At 34.1% G+C, this 27,947-nt stretch overlaps 1 protein-coding gene across 1 annotated transcript in view; it reads right to left on the bottom strand.

The window, feature by feature from the left end:
- CEP126 (centrosomal protein 126) overlaps positions 1-27,947 on the bottom strand; it is a 165,665-nt gene that overhangs the window by 77,187 nt on the left and 60,531 nt on the right. Inside the window, exons 5-8 of the mRNA XM_027087788.1 lie at positions 24,336-24,531; positions 18,585-20,745; positions 3,733-3,845; positions 777-852 (exon numbers count right to left, since the gene is read on the bottom strand). Of these exons, the coding sequence (XP_026943589.1) occupies positions 777-852; positions 3,733-3,845; positions 18,585-20,745; positions 24,336-24,531 (2,546 nt within the window). The remainder of the gene's footprint in view (positions 1-776; positions 853-3,732; positions 3,846-18,584; positions 20,746-24,335; positions 24,532-27,947) is intronic.

Here is a 27,947-nt window from a genome sequence, read left to right as displayed (position 1 = left end):
TCAAAATAAATATACAGGGCTTCCCTGGTGGCACAGTGGTTGAGAGTCCACCTGCCGATGCAGGGGACATGGGATCGTGCCCTGGTCCGGGAAAATCCCACATGCTGCAGAGTGGCTGGGCCTGTGAGCCATGGCCGCTGAGCCTGCGTGTCCGGAGCTTGTGCTCTGCAACGGGAGAGGCCACAACAGTGAGAGGCCCGCGTACCGCAAAAAAACCAAAAAACAAACAAACAAAAAAAACCAATTAAGCCTATTATTAATAAAAGATGTACAAATAAAAACTAATAATATATCATTTATTTGTCTGTCTTATAAGTAAATAATAGAAGTGATTCTACCTCAAGTTGGCATACACCCCAGAAGAATTTTGAATGATAATACTTTTCAGGAAAATGCTATAGGAATATGTATAATAACCTCTAACAATGTTTATTTCCTTTGATCCAGTACTCATTTAATACAGAGTTTAATTCAACAAATATTAATTGGGTGCCAATTAATGCCAAGTACTGTAATTTTAATTCTGGGAATCTAAATATGGAAATAATTGAAAAGTCCGAAAAAACAATGTAGATAGATATTCAGTACATTACTATTTAGAATAAATAAAAAAACTGGCAACAATCTAAATGTGCAGGGTGTGGAGAACTCAGGTCCCCAAATGGTCATTTAACAGTCATGTAATCTGTAAGTACTTGGGAAAATATGTATAACAACAACAAAAAAGAAATCATTGGGAACAAAGCTAAGAGGAAAATGTTTAAACTAAAACATACCTTCTTCAATATTAGAAGTAGCCCTTGTGGTTTGTTTTGGCTCACTTGAACTTAGTTGGACACTTTGTCCAAAATTCTATAAAAATAGAATATTGAATCAGAATATAATTCCATATTTAAAATTAATGATATATTGACTTAGCAGACTTTTACTTGCTGTTTATATTTTCAGCTATCTCTGTTCATATAATATATATTTTCTTTTTTTTTGGAGCAGAAATCAAGAATTATGGGAATAAGACCTTTCTATGATGCCTAAAGATTAGAAAAATGTTTTACGTAGAGTTTGGTAAATTTTCAGTTTGCAATATTGTCTTGGACATTTGAAAGAAGGAAGTAAGTTGGGTGGCAATCAGAAGTGCTAACTAAAGGAAAGGTAAAAAATTACCTTAAGGCTGGTTTATCCTTGTAAGGGTAAGTCACAATTATTGATAGTAGCCAAAAGCCTCTGATTATGGCTAATGCAAAGGACAGGTAAGTGTCTTAGGTGACAAAACTTAAAACAGAAATAGCTGCCTCGATGTTGCACAGTACTGGGAAATGAAAAATATCAGAGCACTGGCAATTAGCACTCCCATTCAATACTATGAGTGATACCAACTCTCCTTCCTTGGATATGGTCTACTTTGATTCTTTACCCCCATTCTGTTCCACTCTTAAGAACTGACTGTTTCTCTTAGATAAAATTGCCTGGCTATGACTATACCTAGCTTTTGTTCAGTCTAATTTGAAGAGTAACCGATGCAGGTTTCTTCAACAGCCCTGCTTCGATAGCTCTCATAGCCTCACCTAAACTCCATTATAGACTTGAGACAACCTGGACTGAGACCCTGGCACAAAGTGGCAATTGTGCTTTATCTATCTTTCACTAACCTCTTTTAGATTCTCTCCATGTAGTAGTAGTGCCTGGGAAAATATCCACTTTGATAAAATATATTTCCTAATACAAGGTGACAGGGCCGGTGCTATAGTAATTGAATGCTTGTTTAAGCTCTTGAGTAAAAACAAAATCAAACCCAACCCAAAACCAAATATCAAAACAAAACAAGGATGAAAAACAAATAAACTTCAAAACTTTGTTTTGATTCAGGAACACTGACCTATTTTAAAGCTAACAAGACTTTGGTAGATGTATAAGTGGTGTGTGAGTGGAAGATGTGTATTATGTGAAAGTGGAAGTGAAGCTTCTGGAAAGAATATAAATGGACTCTAAAGACAGCAAGATAGAATGCAAAGGAGCAAGACACAGAAGAACAGAATAAGACACAGAAAAATAAAGATGAATTTACAAAGGGCACTAATAATGGCATTTAAAATTTAATTTGTTCTATTTTTGTTATAACAACTACACATTACTTTTAAATTTAATGTATATTAATAAAAATAAAGAAAAAATAAAGATAAAATTTGTTCACTTTATAGATTTTGAGATGTTCGATGTGGACAACATGGAAATTAAAAGGAAGGACTTAGGCATTATTCTATTTGTAATCAGGAAGTTATGTTTGTAATTAAGTTTGTTATTAAACAGTAAAAATATATTGGTAATGAGACAATATTTACATAAATAAAAAACTAAATGACTTGTTTTGCTGATAAAATTAAATCACTGTTGATAATTCTTCATATTAATAATCATCTATATAAAAATCAATAGTTTCTACAGTATGCAAATAATAGGACCCTCAACCTTTGACGTGGAATATAAATTCCTCATAAAACACTCTATTTCCAGTTCTATTAAAAATCAGAAGTGGTATTTAAGGTAGAAACTTCAAGTGAAATGCTATTCACTTATCCATCTAGATTTTTTAATATTTGTAAAATTTATTTATTTATTTATGGCTGCATTGGGTCTTCATTGTTGCATGCAGGCTTTCTCTAGTTGCATCGAGCCGGGGCTTCTCTTCATTGCAGTGAGTGGGCTTCTCATTGCAGTGGCTTCTCTTGCTGCACAGCATGGGATCTAGGTGTGGGGGCTTCAGTAGTTGCAGCACTCAGCCTCAGTAGTTGTGGCTCGCAGGTTCTAGAGTGCAGGCTCAGTAGTTGTGGCGCACGGGCTGAGTGGCTCTGTGGCATGTGGGATCTTCCCAGACCAGGGCTCGAACTCGTGTCCCCTGCATTGGCAGGAGGATTCTTAACCACTGTGCCACCAGGGAAGTCCCCAAGATTTTTTAATATTTTAAATTCAACCCTTGGATCATGCTAGACCTCTAGAAAATATCATATTTAGGTCACATTTACTTAGCTCTTACAGAATTACATCCACTAATTTTTAAATCAACATTATTATGCTATGGACCTTTATTGAAGATCTCTATTTGAAACAGCACATGAAACTCCTTATTTATTTGTTGTTGACTGTTAATAGGGATATATCTATTATGAACTTCAAGGTTCCCTATAGAGGATTCTCAATGGAAAATGGCTTTTAATACAGTATACCTCATATGAAATCATTATTGATATCCCCTGGTAACTATGCAACACGTTATTTTCCTTCTTGCCATGTCTTCCAGGAAGCTTAGATACCAATAGGATATTTAAACACATGGAACTATATTAGTCTTCATGATAAGCATACTTGCTTCCTGTTTCCATGGCTCTAATTTACTCTTCTTTTTTTTTCATTTTTTAATGTATATTTAAATAACTGTTGTGAATAACCTGTTTTTTCCCAGAGTTGAGTATAAATAACAAGCAAAATAATGTGATTTCTTAAAGTTAGTTTAAAATATTCATTAGTAACTGATCATTTAGGCTAACTAGAATATAGTGTATTAGTACAGTGCAGTAAGCCCCTAGCATAGAGTCTGCACTGCTTCACAATGGCTTTGGCTATATCATTTATGTTGTGGTGCACAGTTTACAGGAAAAGCACAATCCTGTAAGAATATTCTGTTTTCCAAGCAATTTTTCACTATTGAATAAAGATTTTTACTAACACTGTACTTACATTCATCTGCTCACTGTACTTCTGTCCTACAGATCCAGGGTTTTGTCTTTTTTGCTCTAAAAGACTTCTGTGCTTATTTTCAACAATTTGTTTTCTTCTTGTAACAGTAGAATCTTAAACAAATGCCAGGACAATGTCAAAATTTACACAAGCTGAGTAGACAGTATATACCCACTGTAAACTTCCAAGTTACCTTCAAACATCACAGAAAACCTGTTTCTTTCATTCAGTTGGCAAACTTCTATTGAACTTCTCTTTTATGTACTGTGCATGGCACAGTTACAATAAAGAATAAAATCTCTGTTTTTGAGGGGTTTATAGTTTAGAGCAGTGACCTCTAAAGGTGGTGGTAGAGCACCAGAATAAATCACTGCTGCACAGGAAGAACATATTAAAATTCCAGTTTAAATTTATTATCTAAAAATTAGAAATTTAAACTTTACTATGGTAATATATGATTGACACTGGCACCTTTGTCAGTTTGCAAGGTAGATGGTCATACACTGCATACAGTAAACAAAGTTATCTTGGAGGAACAGTGGAGGTTCTAAGTGTATAAGGTTGGCAGTGTTATCATTCATTAGTGTTCTTTTGTGTCCTTCAATGCACTAAATTTTATGTGTGCCCTCGATTTATGGATAACTCGTAGTATCTGAATGAGTCCTCACAAAATGGAAAAGAGAATAAAAATGATGTTTGTAGGGCTTCCATTGTACGTGCAATGTTTTATTATTTAAGCTGAGTGGTGGGTACATGGATAATTATATTATTTCCTATGCTTTCTCTATGACTAACCAAAAACATAGTCTTGCAAAATCATAAAGATAATACTAATAATGCAAGCACAGGTTAATAAGAAAAAGACAGAGCTGACACACATCTTTTTCTCATTACAAACTCTTTGCCACATAATAACAATGACAGTATAGTTATATTGTAACAAAGAATCACAAATTTAAAAATGAAAAAAAATAACAATAAACCTCACCCTAAATGCATATTGTTCCTTGAGATATTATCTAATGATGGTATATGGAACGAAGTCATCAAAATTGATAAGACATTTGAAACTAAGCATTCAGAAAATTACTTATAATACATGAGATTTTTTTTGTATATTAATACATAAAATTATTTTTATAATTATCTTAAAATGTATGATTTATAAATTCAAAATTGAAAAATTATTTAAAAAGCTTGTACTTCATCTTTACCTCATTAAAAAAAATTTCTAATTCTGGCTAAGGTCCTTAATGTATGTATTAGTACAGTAATACTGTACTAATATATGGCATATACATTATATATATGCCATACATATATGTGTATATATCCATATATGTACATATATGGCATATATATGATATTTGCTTTTAATAGTTTATTGTACTACTTTTAACAGTGGTACAATAAAAACTCTTGGAGTCCAGTGGTCCAGAAGAATGGATATAAATTTAAATGATTACAGTAAAGTGAATAAATTCTATGTGGAGCAATAAACAGAATTAAGCGAAAGCACAGAGGCTACAGTGTATTTGTAAGAAATAAGAAAGGCTTCACACTGAACCAGGAAGAATAGGAAATATGAACAAATCAGTCACAAGCATTGAAATTGAAACTGATTAAAAATCTTCCAACAAACAAAAGCCCAGGACCAGATGGCTTCAGAGGCAAATTCTATAAAGCATTTAGAGAAGAGCTAACACCTATCCTTCTCAAACTCTTCCAAAATATAGCAGAGGGAGGAACACTCCCAAACTCATTCTATGAGACCACCATCACCCTGATACCAAAACCAAAGATGTCACAAAGAAAGAAAACTACAGGCCAATATCACTGATGAACATAGATGCAAAAATCCTCAACAAAATACTAGCAAACAGAATCCAACAGCACATTAAGAGGATCATACAGCATGATCAAGTGGGGTTTGTCCAAGGAATGCAAGGATTCTTCAATATACGCAAATCAATTAGTGTGATACACCATATTAACAAATTGAAGGAGAAGAACCATATGATAATCTCAATCGATGCAGAGAAAGCTTTTGAGAAAATTGAACACCCATTTATGATAAAAAGTAGGCAGAAAGTAGGCATAGAGGGAACTTTCCTCAACATAATAAAGGCCATGTATGACAAACCCACAGCCAACATCATCCTCAATGGTGAAACACTGAAAGCATTTCCACTAAGATCAGGAAAAAGACAAGGTTGTGTTCTCTCACCACTCTTATTCAACATAGTTTTGGAAGTTTTAGCAACAGCAATCAGAGAAAAAAAGAAATAAAAGGAATCCAAATTGGAAAAGAAGAAGTAAAGCTGTCACTGTTTGCAGATGACATGATACTATATATAGAGAATCCTAAAGATGCTACCAGAAAACTACTAGAGCTAATCAATGAATTTGGCAAAGTAGCAGGATACAAAATTAATGCACAGAAATCTCTGGCATTCCTATACACTAATGATGAAAAGTCTGAAAGTGAAATTAAGAAAACACTACCATTTACCACTGCAACAAAAAGAATAAAACATCTAGGAATAAACCTACCTAAGGAGACAAAAGAACTGTATGCAGAAAATTATAAGACACTCATGAAAGAAATTAAAGATGATACAAATAGATGGAGAGTTATACCATGTTCTTGGATTGGAAGAATCAACATTGTGAAAATGACTCTACTACCCAAAACAATCTACAGATTTAATGCAATCTCTATCAAACTACCACTGGCATTTTTCACAGAATTGAACAAAAAATTTCACAATTTGTATGGAGACACAAAAGACCCCGAATAGCCAAAGCAATCTTGAGAACAAAAAATGGAGCTGGAGGAATCAGGCTCCCTGACTTCAGACTATACTACAAAGCTACAGTAATCAAGACAGTATGGTACTGGCACAAAAACAGAAATATAGATCAATGGAACAGGATAGAAAGCCCAGAGATAAACCCACACACATATGGTCCCCTTATCTTTGATAAAGGAGACAAGAATATAAGTGGGGAAAAGACAGCCTCTTCAATAAGTGGTGCTGGGAAAACTGGACAGGTACATGTAAAAGTATGAGATTAGATCACTCCCTAACACCATACACAAAAATAAGCTAAAAATGGATTAAAGACCTAAACGTAAGGCCAGAAACTATAAAACTCTTAGAGGAAAATATAGGCAGAACACTCTATGACATAAATGACAGCAAGATCCTTTTTGACCCACCTCCTAGAGAAATGGAAATAAAAACAAAAATAAACAAATGGGACCTAATGAAACTTCAAAGCTTTTGCACATCAAAGGAAACCATAAACAAGACCAAAAGACAACCCTCAGAATGGGAGAAAATATTTGCAAATGAAGCAATGCACAAAGGATTAATCTCCAAAATTTACAAGCAGCTCATGCAGCTCAATAACAAAAAAACAAACAACCCAATCCAAAAATGCGCAGAAGACCTAAATAGACATTTCTCTAAATAAGATATACAGATTGCCAACAAACATATGAAAGAATGCTCAACATTATTAATCGTTAGAGAAATGCAAATCAAAACTACAATGAGATATCGTCTCACACCAGTCAGAATGGCCATCATCAAAAAATCTACAAACATTAAATGCTGGAGAGGGTGTGGAGAAAAGGGAACCCTCTTGCACTGCTGGTGGGAATGTAAATTGATACAGCCACTATGGAGAACAGTATGGAGGTTCCTTAAAAAACTAAAAATAGAACTACCATACGACCCAGCAATCCCACTACTGGGCATATACCCTAAGAAAACCATAATTCAAAAAGTGTCATGTACCACAATGTTCATTGCAGCACTATTTACAATAACCAGGACATGGAATCAACCCAAGTATCCATTGACAGATGAATGGATAAAGAAGATGTGGCACATATATACAATGGAATATTACTCAGCCATAAAAAGAAACGAAATCGAGTTATTTGTAGTGAGGTGGATGGTCTTAAAGTCTGTCATACAGAGTGAAGTAAGTCAGCAAGAGAAAAACAAATACCGTATGCTAACACATATATATGGAATCTAAGAAAAAAAACAAAAAACGTCATGAAGAACCTAGGGGCAAGAAGGGAATAAAGACACAGACCTACTAGAGAATGGACTTGAGGATATGGGGAGGGGGAAGGGTAAGCTGTGACAAAGCGAGAGAGTGGCATCGACATATATACACTACCAAATGTAAAATAGATAGCTAGTGGGAAGCAGCCGCATACCACAGGGAGATCAGCTCCGTGCTTTGTGACCACCTAGAGGGGTGGGATAGGAAGGATGGGAGAGAGGGAGATGCAAGAGGGAAGAGATATGGGGACATATGTATATGTACAACTGATTCACTTTGTTATAAAGCAGAAACTAACACACCATTGTAAAGCAATTATACTCCAATAAAGATGTTAAAAAAAAAAAAGGCTTCATAGAGGTTATGTTTAAGCTTGGTCTTAAAGGCGTAATAGGTCCCAAATAAAAGGATTTTGAGTCAAAAGGAACACTATGTTCTAAAGCACAAAGTAACAGTGACACATAGTTTAAGATTCTTGGGGCTGAAATGTGGAAAATTCAATTAGTCTGGGACATAGAATATGAATATGCATGTAAGGACACAAATGTCTTGGGAATTACATGGAAGTGTGTATATGTCCTTTTGTGATATGAGTTCAGGTAGGAAAAAATGATACAAATATTTTTAGCCCTGAAATTAAGTACTGAAAGAACATGAGTACTGTATCTAATTTATGTTACCATAGCTAATATACATGTATATTTTCTCTACATAACTATACATATATAGCTATACACATACACTATAATTAAATATTTATGTCTATATAACAACAAAGACACAAAAGCTTCCAACTTTCAAGAAAGTTGGCTAGTAATTGAACACCTGACCTTTTAAAATAAGAAATAATAACATAATTCTAGCTAATGTGTTGAGCACTTGTAATTGCCCAGGCATTGTTCTAAACTATAGGCACTATTATCATCACCATATTTACAGATAAAGAAATTAAGGCACAGGAGACGGTAAGTAACTTGCCCAAGGGCAAAGAGCCAGTAAAGAGCAAAGCTGGGATTTAGCTCCAAACAGTCTTTAAAATCTAAAATTCTAGCTCTTACCCTCTATGTTAGTAACTTTCATTCTGATTTGACTGTGTCTCATAGAAAGATATTTTGCATTGTGAATTAGGATGTATACATAGTTTTGTGAAACATACTTACTCTTATATAATGCCCTCTGGTAGTTTCTATTCTAGAACATTCTACAATTATATTTCATTAAAAAATCCTGGTCACTACTCATTAAATCAATTTTATAATCCGCTAATGAATCATGACCAGTAGTTTAAAAAGTACTGTATTATGTTTATTCTCACCTATATGGGAATGCTAAATATGTTAAATGATAGATATGCTAAATGTTATAGTTTATAGTGAGATCATTTGGGCAGTATAAAGTTTTTATACTGTTTTGTATGCTTGGAATTGTCTTCCCCTAAACCTTATAAAGTCTCTTTCTATTTTTGAACAGCTTTAAAAATATATTAAATAAATGAAAATTAACTTGGCCACATGAGTGCTGTATCAATAATTTTTCCCTTCCTTTAGCCCTGTTCATAAATCTTCTGGAGGCAAGATCTACCAATACTTTTGTACTTTCTTTATTTGTAGCATAATTGTTTTTGATTGTTCTTTGTGTAGATGTTCAGTTTTGTGGATTATAGACTGATCCCAGGAACAGATGAAGGGGAAGAACCTACAACCAAGATTACTCTACCAGCAAGAATCTCAGTCAGATTCGATAGAAAAATGAAAAGCTTTACAGACAAGCAAAAGCTAAGATACAAGTTTATGCTTAAAACTGTTCCACTCACATACATGCACTTAAATACTATTTACTAATTAATATAATAGCTGACAACCTTGGTATTTTTGCAAAAATAATATAGCTTGTAATGGCATCTCTGGCCAAATTTCTAGTCTCAATGAAAATTCTAAATATGGTAGTTTTACTACTAAAACTCAAAATAATGCTACTAATCTTTAGTAAAGTATTACATTTTTTTTTTTTTTTTTGGTGGTACGCAGGCCTCTCACTGTTGTGGCCTCTCCCGTTGTGGAGCACAGGCTCCGGACGCACAGGCTCAGTGGCCATGGCTCACGGGCCCAGCCACTCCGTGGCATGTGGGATCTTCCCAGACCGGGGCACGGACCCGTGTCCCCTGCATTGGCAGGCGGACTCTCAACCACTGTGTCACCAGGGAAGCCCAAGTATTACATATTTTAAAATTTGCAATATTCTTAATTATAAACGAGGGAAAAATCTGGAGACATTCACGGAATTATATATTCAGATGAGATCTTAGACATTAACTAGTTCAACCACTTACTCATAGATCTAAATCACTCAGAGGTGAACTTGAATGCTTAGTGATGGGGAGCCATTACCCCATGTGGTGCCCTCCTCAGTTGTTGGTGGTTTAAGCTCAAACCCTTACTTATGCTGAGCTGAAAACATCCTTGCACTTTTTACCACTTCATCTTTTTCTATTTTCTCCTTCTTTTACATAATAAACCTTCAAACATTTGTACAGAGCTATCATGTCTCTTAGGCTTGAGCTCCTTTAATTGGTCATCAGACCGAACCCCTCCTTCCAGAGTCGTGGCTCACCCCAATGAGGGTGAGCCCAATTTTTATATGCAGCTCTTAAAATATATAGCCTAAAATAATGTGGAGTATAACAGTACTTCCAAAGATCTGGTTATTATAGCCTAAAATTATATTAAGTTTTTAACATATATATATATATGTTATATGTATATACATATGTTATATGTACGTACATATATATGTATATATGTAACATATATAAACTTTTTTTTTTTGGGTTTAGTTTTGTGTGAATTTTTTCTTTTTTTTAAAGAACAGTTGTCAAGATGGATATCTTTCTTCTTCTGTAAAATTAAAAGAAAAAAACCCCCCAACTAAATAGATACAAGCAAAATGCAAAATGCAAAAAAAAAAAAAACCCAAAAAACACATTAAAATGTGTGAGTTTTGGGCTTCCCTGGTGGTGCAGTGTTTGAGAGCCCGCCTGCCGATGCAGGGGACATGGGTTCGTGCCCCGGTCCGGGAAGATCCTACATGTCGCGGAGCGACTGGGCCCGTGATCCATGGTCGCTAAGCCTGTGCGTCCGGAGCCTGTGCTCCACAACGGGAGAGGCCATAGCAGTAAGAGGCCCGCGTACCACAAAAAAAAAAAAAAAAAAAAAAAAAAGTGAGTTTTATTTACCAAGAAGAGAGAAACTACAAATCACAAATTGGCAGAAAATATATGCAACACATATAACTGATGCAGAATCCTAGAGTATACAAGGAACTTATATCAATAAGAGAAACACCTTCCCGCCCCAGAATCCAAGAGCAGACATTTCACAAAAGAGGAAATGCAAATAGTGCATAAACATATGAAAAAATGCTCAGTTCATTAGTAACCAGGGCAATGCAAATCGTTATAATTAGACACCATTTCTCACCCATATGATTGAAAGTCTGATTATCGGAGTTTTGGTGAGCATGTAGTAAATGGGACTTTCATATATTGCTCTGGAAAATAATTTGGCATTACCTATTGAAATACACTTAACCTACTTAAAAATACACATACTCTATGACCCAGCAACATGTTTATCAGTAGATGTGCAAAACTGTTCCCAGAAGCATTATTCATAAAAGCAAGAAACTGAAAGCAACCCAATGTCCAGTAATAGGAGAATGAAAAATTTTTGTAGAATATACCAATTTTAATGAAATGTAATACAAAAATGAATACAAATGAAATACAGTTAAACTAATGAATAATGGATCCAAAAAACAAATCTATTGAGAAAAGCAAATCATAGAGGTATATAGATGAAATGGCTCCATTTATGAGTTACAAAACTAGGCAAAACTAAACAATATATTGTTTGAGATACATTTACACATGGTAAAATTATAAAGAAAAGCATAGAATAATTAACACAATTCTATGTAGTGTCATTTTGTAAGATAGGAGGGGGATGCAATTAAGGAGAGGCATGTGAGATTTCAACAATACTAGTGATTTTCTATTTCTGAAACTGGGCATTGGGCACAGGGTTCTTTTATTATTAGTCTTTAACTTGTTCTTGTACATTATGTACATTATTTGTATGTAAGACGTATTTCTCAATTGAGAAACTTTAAAAAGTATATTGAGTGCAAATACATGACTATAGTTATCTCTGCTAAACCAAACTTTATTAGTTTTTGTTTATCATTTCAGTTAGTAAAGATGATTTTAAATCTTCATGCCATTCTTCATTTTATTAATGACTTCCTTTGTTACTCTGTACTTTCCACAAACTGTATAGATGAATGTACTATTTTTAAAATGTGTATCACTGAAAAATCTAGTTATTCAGCATTTTAAAAATTAAATTAATTTATATTCTCCAGCTTTATTGAAATATTGACAATACAACATATTTTGTTTACAAGTTATACAATGTGATTAGTAGATACACATATATATTTCAAAATAATCACCACAATAAGGTTATCTCCATCTCCTCACAGAGAGAGTTTTTTTTTTAAACAAGCATAATAGCTAAGTAATTAAGACAACAGATGCTAGAGAAAGAATGCCTGCATTTTAGTCCTGGCTCTGCCATTTATACTAGTTATGTGACTTACACAAGTTATTAGCCCTCTCACTGTTTCAGTTTCCTCATTTATGAAATGGGGGTAATATTATTTACTCACAGAGTTATTGAGAGAATTAAATTTGTTTCCATATGTAAAGTGCTCAGAATAGTGATTGGCACACAGTAGATGCTATCTAATTTTTACCTAAAATAATTTGCTTCAGTGTCTCTGATTACATTTCTGATTCCATGAAAACTAGATTTATTCTAAGGTAAGAACACTGGAGCTGCAATACAAAATCCTGGCTTTGTTTTGAACTACCTGTGTCATCTTGAGCTATATAATCTCACTGTTACATGTGTCAATTTCCTCATCCATAAAATATGGGAGTTAAGCTCAATTGCATCTTTGATCTTTTCTAGCAATCAAAATTTTGATTCCTTGAAGGTATTTTTAATACTTCCTAGAAAAGAAAAAAAATACATTCTTTCTGAAATCAGGTTTCGAAGTATTTGATAGGCCAACATCATTTGGCTTTTTAAAAAAGTGAAGTATAAGCACCTATAGAAACATGTGCAAATTATAAGTATACAGGTTATGTAGACACACCCAGATTGCACAGACACCCACTGAAAAAGCTTTCCTTATAACCTGTTTCCATATACCCCCATCCATAGTTGTACCTATTCTTCAACATGATAGAAATGGAATATAATATGCATTTTAATGACTGGCTTCTTTTGCACAATATCATGGTGATTCATCCATGTTACTGTTTCTTAGCAGTGGCCAATTCATTTTTTATTACGATATTTCTCTGAATGAATAAATTTCACTTTATATATTGTAGTGTTGAAGAACATTTGAGATCATTCTAGATTATGGCTATAAAGCTGCTAAAGTTTTAGAACTTTAGAAAGTTCTTGTACATGTCTTCTGTTTTACATGTGAATGAATTTCTGACACACACACACACACACACACACACACACATACACACACACACACACCTCTTGGTCTGGAATTGCCAGGTCAAAGGATATGCGTATATTCAAATTTAGTAGACATTGAGTTTCCAGGTGTTACACATCTTTGTTAATACTTAGTATTGTATTTTAAAAATTTTAGCCATTCTGATAATGTGTGTGTAGTTGTATCTAATTGTTTTAATGTGAATTTTTCTGAGGACTGAAGCTGAGATCTTTCCATGTTTATTGACCATTTGGCTATCCTCCTTTATGAGAAGCTAATTCAAATATTTTGCCTTTAAAATAAATCGGTGTGATGGTCTTTTGGATGTGTCATCTGTCTACTGTCCCCAGTTATTCAATCAAACACTAATGTGTTGCTGTGAAGGTATTTTGTAGATGTTATTAAAGTCTATAATCAGTTTGCTTTAAGTAAAGGGGATTATCCTAGATAATCTTAGTGTACCTGAGTCAATCAATTCAAAGGCCTCAGAAGCAAGCTTTCTTGAGAGAATACAAAATTCTGCCTGTGAATGGCAACGTTTGTCTATTCCTATGAGTTCCTGCCTTTCCTCTTGGCCTGCCCTGAAAATTTCAGACTTGCTTAGATACCCTCCTCCCCCGACTCCACACACATTTATGTAAGCCAACCTATTGAACTAAATCTTAATATATCTTACTGGTTCTGTTTCTCTGGTTCAAACCTGACTGATATAATTAGGTTGTCTTTTTCTTATTGATTGTAGGAGTTCTTTATAGATTCTGGATATGAGCTCTTTGTTGGTATTATGCATTATAACTATCTTCTTTCACTCTATAGTTTGCTTTTTTAATATCTTAATGGTGTTTTGGATGAAAAAGTTTCAATCTTCTCCTTAATGGTTAGTGCTTTTATGTCTGTGTAAAAAATCCCTGCCCATCCCAAAGTCATAAGCATATTCCCTATGTTATCTTCTAGAAGCATTTCTTTTTCACTTTCCATATTCATATATACAGTTCACTTGGAATTGACTTTTGTGTATGGTGTGAGGTAAGGGTCATTTTACTAATTCCATATAATCATTCAATTGACTCAGCACCATTTAATAAAAAGACAAATATTGGGCTTCCCTGGTGGCACAGTGGTTGAGAGTCCACCTGCCGTTGCAGGGGACACGGGTTCGTGACCCGGTCCAGGAAGATCCCACATGCCGTGCAGTGGCTAGGCCCGTGAGCCATGGCCGCTGAGCCTGCGCATCCGGAGCCTGTGCTCCACAACGGGAGAGGCCACAACAGTGAGAAGCCCGTGTACTGCAAAAAAAAAAAAAAAAAAAAAAGACAAATCTTTTCTCCCTGCTATGCAGTACCACCTTTGCCAAAAATCAAGCATTCAAATATGTGGGTCTGTTTCTAGACTCTATTCTGTTCCATTGGTGTAAATATCCTGGTGCAAAAAGCATATTGTAGTCAGAGAGAAGGATGTAAATAATTACTGATTTTAGAAATAAGTTATTGATGTTGACCTGGTCCAGAGTATGACAAAAGGAATGGGTACTTGAGGCAGAATGGTAGAGAAATTCATTAGAGGTGAGAAAGGATTGAGAGAGATCAGGGCATTGGATTGTTCATTCACATCAATACTGAATCACCAGTATATTGGCAAAGACTTTTCCAATAAAGAATGACTGTGAACCAGATGCCAAAGTCCTCTTTCAGGGGAAAAATTACTTGAGAGATCAGGAGTTGGCATAGTTGAATGACTTGGGTCTCACGGAAATAGAGTTTTTACTGAGAGTTTTGCTGGAGAGTTCTGGATATGCTAATGGAGAGCAAGATGCCCTCCACAATTGTCAACTCTGGGTACACTGTGAGAATAAAAGTGACCTGGCAAATAGGAGAGTACAAAAAAAATGAATAGATGCTCACTGAACTATAATCCAGTATTAGCAAAGGGTTCATTTGAAATGTTTAATATTTAAATAGTTTTGAAAAAAAAAAGCTTGAATGACTGAACATACAAAGATGTTCAGTAATGTAATACTGAACAGATGTAATCCTGTTAGTATTAGATTTTCCAAGTATAATTACAGTATTAAGAAGTATAGACATGTACAACAAAACAGAGTGGTATTGGCACAAAAAGAGACACATAGAACAATGGAACAAAATAGAGAGCCCAGAAATAAACCCATGCACTTATGGTCTATTAACCTACTTCAAAGGAGGCAAGAATGTACAATGGAGAAAAGACTGTCTCTTCCATAAGTGGCACTGGGAAAACTGGACTGCTACATGTTAAAGAATGAAATTAGAACATTCTCTAATACCGTATACAAAAATAAAATCAAAATGGATTAAAGACCTAAATGTAAGACTGGAAACTCCTAGAAGAAAACATAGGCATAATACTCTTTGACAGAAATCATTGCAATATTTTTTTGGCTTTGTCTCCTAAAGCAAAGGAAATAAGAGCAAAAATAAACAAATGGAATCTAATTAAACTTAAAAGCTTTTGCACAGCAAAGGAAACCATCAACAAAATGAAAAGACAACCTCATGAATGGGAGAAAATACTTGTAAATGATATGACCAATAAGGGATTAATATCTAAAATATATAAATAGCTCATACAACTCAACAGCAAAAAACCCAATCAAAAAAAAAAAAAAAAAGCAGAAGACCTGCATAGATATTTTTCCAAAGAAGACATATGGATGGCCAACAGGCATGTGAAAAGATGCTCAACATCACTTTAGAATTAGTAGAGAAATGTACATCAAAACCACAATGAAGTATGACCTCACATCTGTCAGAATGGCTATCACCGAAAAGTCTACAAATAACAAATGTTGGAGAGGATGTGGAGAAAAGGGAACCCTCATACACTGTTGGTGGGAATGTAAATTGCTGCAGTCACTATGGAAAACAGCATGAAGCTTCCTCAAAAAACTAAAAATAGAACTACTTTCACTCCTCGATATATGTCTGATGAAAGCGAAGACACGAATTTGAAAAGCTACTTCACCCCAATGTTCATAGCAGCATTATTTACAATAGCCAGGATATGGAAGCAGTGCATAATGGAATATTACTCAGCCACAAAAAAGAATGAGATTCTGTCATTTGCAATAACATGAATGGACCTAGAGAGTATTATACTTAGTGAAATAAGCCAGACAGAGAAAGTCAGATACTCTGTTATCATTTATATGCGGAATCTAAAAAATAAAACAAATGAATCTACATAACAAAACAGACTCACAGATGTAGAGAACAAACTAGTGGTTTGAGGGAAGAGGGAATGGGGGAGAGGCAAGACAGGGGTATGGAATTAAGAGATACAAACTACTATGTATAAAATAGATAAGCAACAAGGATATATTGTACAGCACAGGAAAATATAGCCATCATATTCAATAACTTTAAAGTATAATCTATAAAAATATTGAATCACTATGATGTACACCTGAAACTAATATATTGTAAATCAACTATACTTCAATAAAAGCAAAACAATGAACAAAAAAATAAGTATAGACATATATAACAATTTCAATATTTCTATCTCTTTAAAAACATGGCAAAAAATGTTAAAATTCATTACATTTTCCAGTGTTCATCATACAAAGACCCCTAAGAACTATTACCTACTTTGGTTAAATGTTAGAAAAATATTGGTGTTTTAGATTATATATATATATATATATATATATATTTATAGAGAAGGAGATCATAATTTTCATATGTTACCCTTTTATGCTTGAGCTATTGGGAAACTATATTTCCTAATATTTTTCCTGATCAGCTCAGACTCTGATACATGCTCACTTAATAATTATATTTATTACATAGTTTTAGTAGAAAAACTATGGGACTTGGAGCCATAGATATTTGAATGAAAGTACCATTTTTGCTATTTCCTAGCTCATGACCTTGGGCAATTCTATTTCCTTCTTTGCAAAATGGGGTTTTAAAAAATACTTATTTGTCAGGGTTGCTGTGAGGTTTAAATGAGACAATAATTGTAAAGCACTTAGCACTATAACTGGCACAGAGTAGGAATTCAAGAAAGGCAACCATTATAATTTATTTACCATAATTTCCTTTAAAATATCAAATCTACATGATGCTTTCATTTTCTGGAAGGAGTGTGAAAACTGAAGTTACATTGTGAAGTGGCTGGATAAAAAGAAAGTGAAACCTTTTAGTGAGAGAAATAATAGTTAAAAATCTAGGTTTAGATTAAGGTCTTTGCATTTAGCTTCCCATCTGCTAATCTGGCTTGTGTCCATTCAATTCAAGAAAAGACTGGATGCCTACTAAGTGCCAGGCAGTGTTAAAACCTGGGGATAAGGTGAAGAATTATAAAAATAGTCCCTTGTCCTTAAAATTTCATGGTCTAATTGAAGAAGGCTTTAAATAGTTTAAATTTAAACTAACTACCTCATTATATCCTCTTTATATTTATTCATACCTTTGGGAGAAGAAAAGGGTTGCTTTTCTGATGTTTCCCAAGTCTTATCTATTTCTGAATAGGCAATTGATTTCTACTGGTAGGAAAATTTATGGGCCTATAGTCCATTTGCTTAGAGGAAAGTAGCTTCATGAGGCATCTAAGCTACTAAGGGCAAAGGCATAATATAGAGAATTAATTTTCAAAAATGTTTAAAGGAATGCTATCATTTTTTCTCCATATGAAACCCTACATACATAACAGATAAAAGTAAAGTTGCCACTTTTTTGGAAAGAGAATGAGAGGGGTAGGCACACCTATTATTAGCTTATAACAATTAAATTTAACAAACATTTTAAAGAAGAATAAAGAAAAGTATTATAATCACATTTATTCACCTATTTAGAATATTTTAAACAACATTTTTCACTGTGCTTACTTGACAGAAATTTTGACTGTAATATTGGGATAATAACAGAATTTATTTTTAAACTAACAAGAAAAGTCATGGAAAAAATGGAGGTTGGCAAAAGTTTCTAGTTTTAGTTGAGCAAAGGTTGGGTCATTCGCTTAAAAGCAATAGCTACTAGATAGACAAGGGTACAATATTAAGGGTGATAAGTTATTTCTATAAAGCTGTTATTATTTAATATTAATATCTTATAAGGTGCATATTGCCATATCTCAAGAAGAGAAAGTTCACATGAATTTAAAAACTTGTACTTTTTACCTATAAAAATATATAAATTTATTCTTACCAGCGGCCTTTTCATTTTGACCCAGAATATTATGCTGTATTTTCCACAAGGGAACAAATTCTTCTTTAGTAGTTTTAAGAGTCACAGAGGAATGACTTTCTTCATATGCTGGACATCTTTGGGTGTAATATAATGTCCCATCTTGCTGGGCAACCATTTGATTGCCATTTGAATGATTTATTTTTGCTAAAGTTTGGCACTCAGAAGAACAATATGGTAGAGATGGCATCGCAGTGACTAAGTCAGGACAAACATGTGAGAGTGGAAGACTACTTTCTTGATTCCACTGATTTAACTTGTGTTCTGTTGGAAGCACATGTTTTGAATTAACATAGTCACATGTACTGATGTTTTGAGAATTTTCAGGCATTACAGTTTGATACTGAGATACTTGTATATTTTTACAACTTCTAATATTTAATTGAGATTTAGGAGGAGGATGAGGCACAATTAATTTACCCTGAGCTTGTAAAAATGTGTTGGCTTTGCTCGCAGACTGTGGTCGAATAACAGCGCCTTTTCTGTTCGTATATATAAAGCCTGATTGAACTTTAGCAGATCTTGTTCTTCTAATTACTTTTGCTCCACCCTTTTGTGGATTAGTTTTCTGAGTTTTAGAACCACCACTATTTACAGGGGATTTACTTTCCTCTTCTTTTGAGTCTGGCCAGGCTTGTTTAGCAATGTTATAACCTGAAGGTATAAAGCAGTTCAAAGGCACATGGTCTATTCCAGATCCTCCTAAAGCAGTGACATTTTCAGAGATAAAATCATCCTTGGGCTTTTTCTTATCAGCAGAATTCACAGAAGAAGCAGGAATAATACTAGTAATGTTGCTGGCAGCAACACTTTTAGTTTGAATGTGGAATTGTTGAGACCACTGTTGAGTTATTCCTATTCTATTTTTCAGTGAATGATTATCTTCAACATGTTTTTCTGTATCTTCAGTTTCATCAATCCATCTCAGTTTTTTAATAATCTTTGGAATTTCTGCACTTTTCCCTTTTTCTTTTGTTAATTCAATACTATCTCTGATATCTGCTGCTTTTTGATTTCCTAACTTAAAGCCTTGGTTTGTAACCAGTGCCTTAAAATAATCATGTTCATATTTAGATTCTTTCTTTAAAATACTTTTAAGAAACCTCACACCATTTCTCTCATGAATATTGCATTTCATTTTCTTGTGCTGACCAACTAAGTCACAATTAGAAATTATACTATACAATGATGTTGATGCTTCAGCTATTTTCTGTTTTTTATCTTTTGAGTCAGAGTTGTAAGGTAAACAGCCAGCTTGAAAATTATCTGAAAATAAAGACAACTCTTCCTCATCACAGTTAGAATATCTTATCTTTTCATCTTTAATGTCTTTCATTTCCCCTAACTTATCAGAACACTGCACTGGGTCAATTTCTTTTATATGTATACTTTTTTTGGGTAAAGGCCTAGCTGATTGTGTATTCGATGGCAAAACTAAAGGTTTTGCCACAGGTACAAATGAAGTGGGTACTGAAGTAGTTCTATTTTCTTGAGTCAATTCAGAATATTTCTTTTGGTCTGAAATTGTTGCCATTTCCTGGGTTGGAGAATCTGGATTGGCCTCGGCTTTGCTGAATTTAAATGTTGGGCTCTCAGTAACTAATGGTCTCTCCCTTTTGAATGATCCAGGATTGGTGTCAGTTGTCCTCATAGCACTAGTTTCAGAGGTCTTTTTGCTTTTTATATCTTTTACAAATATGGGTGGACTATATACAAAGGCTACTGAATTGTTAGCAGTATTTGTGGCTCTTTCCACAGTTCTACTCAGAGCAGATGAATTTTGTTCTTCACTATTAAGACATTTACGTGAAGGCAGAACATTAGGTTTACTTAAAATGTCTGAGAAAGGTGTGACAGTCTGAGTGTTTGGATCATCTAAATTTATAAGCCAATTATTTATATATTGAGTTTTAGAGAATGACAGCTTATCTTCATCAAAGCAGCTTAGATTAGTTGATTGAAGATTTGCGGATTTGAGGGAAATAGAATTCTGCTGCTGGATTGATGTAGAAGGCTCCTTATTAAGTTTTAAATATATTTCTTCACATTCCCTAGCCTCAAGACTGTCTATACTTGAGAGGGTTTCAGAATTTGTTATATGATTAACTTCATCACAAAATTTCTGAAAGAAAAAAAAGAACATTGTTTTATAGCTTAGAAAATTTTAAGTGCCAAAATTAATGATTCAACACACCATTGTTACTGAGCCCATTTCTATTTGGCATATAAAATAGAGTAGTACGACTACAAACCGTATAGGTATATAAATAATCTATATCCCTGGAGTAGTCCTCAGAGTGAAAAAGAGGGAGCCAACAAAGACTTACAATAAAGTGTGTGTGCCTTAATTTCTTCACCTTAAAGTATTGATAATTACTTAATTATCCTAGCCATAGTTATAGCTTAAAAAATAATTTTGCTATTGCTATTCCATTCAGAGAATGGAGTTTCTTGAAGATTTCATAATGGCATGTGAAATTCTGAAAAATAGTAATTTACAAATGGTATGTTTTTCCTGAAACCTTCACTGGACGTGAACGAGGCTCCTAAAAGCCCTATGACTCTAATATGAGCTTCCTATTGGTCAGGCTACATCTTTTTATAAAAGTTAATCTCATGGTCTATATAATAGCGTTCTCAACTCTGGCTGCATATTAGAACCACATAAGAAGCTTTGTAAAAACATGCCAGGTCCTGCTGATTGAATACTTGGATGGGGTCCAGGTACTGGTGGTATTATTATTATTTTTAAATTCCCCAGGTAACTCTAATGTGGATTTAGGATTGATTTTAATGACTCGTTTTTGGAGATTTAGCACAGTAATAATTTCTATGAATTCCTTACATGTTCTTATCGCTACTTCAATGAAATTTCATGGAAATTATCAGTTTTTAATAAAATTTCATGATCACTTCAAAGTATAGTCAATGTTTAAAACTATTTCTAATTTCTCACATATATGACATATGTTTAGAATGCATTAATCTGTATCACATATGTAGAAATAAATTCAAGAAGACTTTAAATTGTTAATCTAGTCAAGAAGTTAACTGGACTCAAAGAAAATTAGTTCCCTTAAAATTTTAGAAAATTTAAATATTTTGGTATTAAACAAAAATTTATTATTTTTATAGCCCCCCAAATAAACTGAGAAACCAACGAAATCAGTTACAGATAAAATATTTTACTTTGTATAGTTCATGCTTATTGATATATTATTGTGAAATGTTTAGAAAATGATTCATAAGAGTTTGTTATTACTAGCATTTACTCCCTGCCTGTCACATCCTTCAGTACTGTGATATCTTTTTAAAGAGATGGTCACTCTACCTAACTAGAACAAATCAAAGCACAGCTTCTTCAGTGCCTGTTTTTGGAATTGAGTTGTATTAATTGATAATGAGGCTCCTAAAACCTCTATGACTCTAATATGAATTTCTTTGAGATTGCATCTAATGAGATATAGAAATCTGGGTTAGAAGGTCCTTCTAGCTGTAAGTGTGATGTTCATGGCTTTAAGATTTCTCTTCGCATATGTCTGTGATGGCTTCATTTCCCAAAGCACCTCAGAAGAAATTCATCAACTTCTGATTTCACTAAATTATACTATTTTTTCCCTCAGAAATTTTCTTATACTAAAAAATGAAACATTATGATCAGCTTCAAGTTTTGCTTGTAAGTTACTGATATAAACTGTACTAGACTTAACATGCCTTGTGTTTTAGTCTTTAAATCAACTTTATTGAGATATACTTATCTACAATAAAATGCACTCATTTAAAATGTATAGTTCGAAACCATCATACTGAAATATTTTAGAACCTTTCCATCTGTTGAAATTTCCATCATGCTTCTTTGTAGTCAATACTTACCCATTAACAACCACTAATCTGTTTTCTGTCACTATAGATCTGAGTTTTCATCTGTTATCATTTTCATTCTGCCTGAAAAATTTCTGGGAGCATTTCTTATAGTGCAGATACTGGTGGTGGTGTTCAGCTGATGTTTGTTTGAAAATGCCTATTTTGCCTTCATTTTAGAAGGACATTTAGAAGGACATTTTAGTTAGATATAGATTATAAGTTGGTCATATGTTTTTTTCTCAGAACTTTAAAAATATTGTTTCACTGTCTTCTGGCTTGAAATTAGTATGGTCCATCTTATCTTTGTTCACCTGCACATAATACATCTTTCCCCCCCTCTAGCTTAATCTAATTTTCATGTGCTTTTATGAAGGGTGTGTGCGCACATGCACATGGGTGCACACTTATCCTTCTTGGAGTTTGTTGAGCTTCTTTGATTTGTGGATTCATAGTTTCATCAAGTTTGAAACATTTTCAGCCACTGTTTTCTTTAAAGGTTCCCTCTACCCCTTGTGAGATTTAAATTAAATGTATGTTAGATTTAGATATTGTTCCTCAGGTCACTAACATTTTGTTATATATTTTTTCCGTCTTTTTTCTCCCAATGCTTCAGTTTGGATGATTTCGGTCCACTGATCTTTTTGTCCATAATGCCTGCTCTGTTAAGTCCATCCAGTGTAATTTTAATCTCAGATAATATGTTTTCAGATCTAGAAGTTCTATTTGGTTCTTCCAAAAATTCCATTTTCATTATGTTCATTTTTCTTTAATTCCTTGAAAATATTTAAAAAGTTATTTTAAATTCTTGCCTAATAATTCTGTTATCTCTGTCATTTATGTGTCTGATTATATTGGCTAATTTTTCTCCTGGTTATGGGCCATACAGGTTTCTGCTTTTTCATATGTCTAGTAAGTTCTGATTGAGTGTTGGACGTTGTGAACATTATGCTGAATGTTTAGATGTCAATCTTCTTTAGAAAGGGTTGGGGTTTTTTTTTGACAGGTAGTTGGAATACCTGTGGAATTTTTTTAGGCTTTTCCAGAGGACATGTACAGGTAAAAAGCTTATGTAATCATAGGGCTTACCTCATTTGTTTCCCTTATTTTTAGTGATCATATCTTATACTACCTGTTCTATACTGTCTAAAAATAATTGTTTCATATTATTTATTCAGAATTATAGAATTATAGGCAGGAAGGCACTTCATCATAGCCAGAAGTCTCCTGCTTCGCTTTTCTAGTCTTGCCATAATTGCTCAGTTATTGGATAAATTAGGCCAAGGTTATGAATTTAATCTTGATATCAGCCTACTAAGAATCTCATAACTGTGTGTAATTACTCATAAAAAATAAAGTGCATGAATATTTCAGGAAATGTAGTATGAACTCCATGCTCATCTGTGGGAAAAACCAAAGTAAATACCATATTAGAGTCAGAATAGAGACACCATTTCTAGCTAATTGTGCCATATTTTCATTAAGAACCTTATGTCCATATGTATTATAATTTTCAAGTTGCTTTTTATAATCCAGTCTTTAATAATGTTACTTATGTTACATTATACTTTCAAATAGCTTTCATGTTTTTCAGAAAATAGCATCCATAAAGCATATTTTTCTAAATATGAGAGATGGAAAAATAAGAATAAAAGCAGAGAGAAAAATGGAGTAAAAGGTTAAAAAAATATTAAAAACTTATTTCATTAGTATCTGTGATGAATTTGTGCTGATTCATCTAAACAGACCCTTGGCTAGTGGTATACATTTCTTTAGTGGAGAACACTGCAAAAATGGGACAGAATTATTGCTAGATATTAAAATATTAATAATGTATTTAGAGTTTCATACTTGCAAACTGCTTAGATGCTGATCTTCTAGGAGTTTCTGAGTTTCCTCCAGTTTAAGCTGGAATGCATCTTTGTTAGTAGTCAAGTTTGCCTTGCTGTTTTCCTTCATTTCTTTATCAGAATTGATTTTGGATAGATGTTTCTGATGCTTGTGATCATTTTTTGACAATGATGAAGGCAAGGAATTATCTATGACTCTGTGAACCATACATAAAAAATGTTTAGTACATTTAAATAAAGTTAGCATACATATGATATATTCATATGTATGTGTGTGTGTGTGTGTGTGTGTGTGTGTGTCCAGATAATCACATATAAGGATATTGGAGAAATATATAGACATATTAGAATGGGAATTTCAAGGAGTCAACAGTAGAATAAAAGTGGATGTGAGATTACAGTGCCAATAAAGCACTCCGTCTTCATGTAGGAATATCCAATTATTCATGGCTCTGATTATTAAATCCTATTCCTCTATCTACTGTTTGGGATAGATATAGAAGTAATTCCTGTAGATGTATAGAGTTAGTCCTCAGCTCTTTAAGAGAATTCCTATCTGGATAATGATATGCTGCATACCCTTAGTTCTGAGTTGATGTCATGGATGGTAGGTATCCCTATAACCCTAATAGAGTTGGTTGAAGATTCAAGCAGATAGAAAATAAAATTTCTTGTTAGGGTAGACAGGAATTTCCATCTAACTTTACTAGTTTTGGAAGCTTGGATTTTATTGCATGGAGAAGAGTGTACATATTTATTTTCAGTTGTACCACAAATATAAGCATGGTTTTCATGCCACAGAGGGGGCTACCTTTATTTTTAGTGTGTTAAAGTGCCATCCGCAAATTATTAGTGGATGACATCATCTTCTTTTAGAATTTCACATCTTCTGGAAACTTATAGCATGTAACATTTCAATATATGTACAAAGTGAAAAGAAAAGAACAAAGGAATAATTTCTTTTTTGGGGGTGAAGTATATCAAATAGCTGACTGCTGTTGCATTAGGGGCAGTAGTGAGAACCCCAAGGGTATTTATTCCCAATTCATTGGAATTATTCCCAGTTCAATGAGGATTCAAATGTTTTGGAAGGTGACACTTGGCCACATGTGACATATATCTATCTCCAATACCCATATATATCTTTATTTGGACAGACTGGAATAGTCAAAGTCAATGATTACTAGATTCCTGACTATCATTTTTGTGACCACAGAGGGATCAACAAGAGCAAAAAGGTACCTAACACAAGTTCCTGAACGCTGAGAATATGTTTCTCTCTCTTGCTTTTAGGTTTCCTACTCTTATACTCTTACATATTCCTTCCTCTTCAGTCACCCTTCCCAAATGAAGTATTGCTAAATCTACAAAATACCTAATAAACTAATTTTTTTTTACCTTTAAAGTTGTCATCTGTCAACTTTTTCTTCTCTATTTCTTTCTTCTCTACTCCACTTGCTTCTCTTCTCTTCTCTACTTTCAATTCGTGAGGAGGATTGAAGGAATGGATAGGAATAAAAGGAGATGGGGAGGTAGAAAGAGAGGAAGAGTGAAGCATGGGAAGAAGAAATCATAAAGGAAGAAGAAACAGGAGGAATTAGAGGCGGGAAATCTAAATTTGTTGGAGGCAAATACAGAGAGGGAGATGAATGCAAAGGAGAGGAAAAAGGGATAAATGAAAGCGGTAAGAATGGAGAGGTAGAAGTGGAAGGTGAAGGAGAGGAAAAAACAGATGAGGAGGAAGGAAACTGTACAGAGGATGAAGAAGAGGATATGGAAGTAGAAGATGAAGACAAAGAAGAGGATGGAGAATGACAGGGAGGTGGATGGGAGAAAACTGATGTAGGTGGATGATCTACAAAGGCCTGGGGCAGATTTGATAATGTTATGGTTTGTGGAACAGATTGCTGGACTGACTGAAAATGATCTAAGCTAGCAGGATATTCAGGCAATGGAGTGATAGAAGAAAGAGTGGGGATAGGTTGATGAGGGGGATGACTGGACAAACAGGAAGGCTTCAAAACTGGGAGACCTTCCAAAGGGTTTGGGGAAACAATCAGTTGAGCTGGAAGGGAATGATGAACAAGGGCCGGCATTAGAGTGGTTGGGGTAGAACGTTGTGCTGGAAGGAAATGTTTGGGTCTGAAAGTTTTGTAAAATAACTTACTCTGTGAGTCAGAATCAGGAATGACTGGTGAACCTCGGGGTGGGTGGGGTAAATAGGAATTGGGCAGAAGGAATTGGGGCTGGTAGACGAGGGAAACTGCTAGAAAAGCTGGAAGTAACTGGGGCTGGAGGGCGAGGAAGATATTTGATTGGGTAGGACAGTAATGGGGCTGGTAAGAAGTTCTTTGGAAGAGTAGAGGGGACAGATGGACAGATAGGCAGGGTATGGGGCTGGTGGGTGGGAGAAACAGTTGGATAGCTAGGAAGAATTTGGGAATGGTGGGACAGCAATGGGGCTCTTAAAGGAGACAGCTGATTAGGTAAGAGGGGATCAGGTATGGAGACAGCTGGACAGGCAGGAATGGATCTGCACAGGTGGAAAAGCATTTGAACAGGAAGTAGAGAGACAGCCTTATTAAGATGGTTTTTTGATTTATTGGGCTGCCTCGAGGCTTTCAATTCATATTATGTTTTGTTCTGAGGGTCCATGCATGATGTTCTTCTGATCACCCAGTGTCCTCTCATGAGCTGAGAAATGTACATAGCCTACTTATTCAGGTTCCTCTTTCTCATTCCTGGCTCTTAGAGTATTTTCACCTCTCAGAAGTCTGATAGTCATACAGATAATGAATATGGGCTAGAAAATCTGGTTTAAAGTACTGGTACAAAGGGCAAAAAGAGGTCAAATAGATTACTGCTTAGCTCTGGTCAGATTTCTCAGGGTAGCCTGTGGTTCAGGATCAACTGTCTCACCACAAATACATGGATATTGGAGATAGATATCTAATAACATCATTTTAAAGTATAAAAATATGGGGAAAATATAGCTTATTTTACCCTACATCTACCAGAAGAACGGTCAAGTACATTATCTTTGTGATAAGGATTTGGTTGTGATGGAAGGCTTTTATTTTATTAGTCATTTATTAATATTCTTATATCTCATTATTTCCTAAGTAGCTTTTATTTTCATATGGACATAAGTCTCTGATTTTTCTTGAGGCTTAAGCATTGAATGCCCTCCATTTTTTTCATACAACTTTTTTTCTCCTTTAGATTATCACATTACAACATCTTAAATTATTTTAATCTACAACTAATATTTTCTACATTAGAACAATCATTTGTGAGTACTGATATACCTCCCCTTCTTTGGAAGCTCCCTGTTTCTTGACATTACTTTATTCTCTAACACATTTTAGGCTTATATTGTACAGAAAATGTATTTTTAATGTGACAATAGCTTATAAGTATTTGTAGTTTAATTATATTTTCAATAACAGTACATATAAATATTTCTATTAACCTAATACTTGATCTTTAATATTCCAAGCTGTCATATTTATGGTATAGCATTTTATAGTTTACAAAGCATTTTCACATACATGATTTAATACTGTTAGTTATCTGTGGAGAGGAGTTCAACTTTTAAATAAGTAAACAATAG

Source organism: Aethalodelphis obliquidens, unplaced genomic scaffold, assembly GCF_003676395.1.
Source record: "Aethalodelphis obliquidens isolate GAN/ISIS:26980383/991018 unplaced genomic scaffold, ASM367639v1 scaffold60, whole genome shotgun sequence".
In the NCBI taxonomy this organism is placed as follows: domain Eukaryota; kingdom Metazoa; phylum Chordata; class Mammalia; order Artiodactyla; family Delphinidae; genus Aethalodelphis; species Aethalodelphis obliquidens.
The sequence above is the reverse complement of the archived record's forward strand: the minus strand, read 5'-3'. Positions and strand labels throughout refer to the sequence as shown.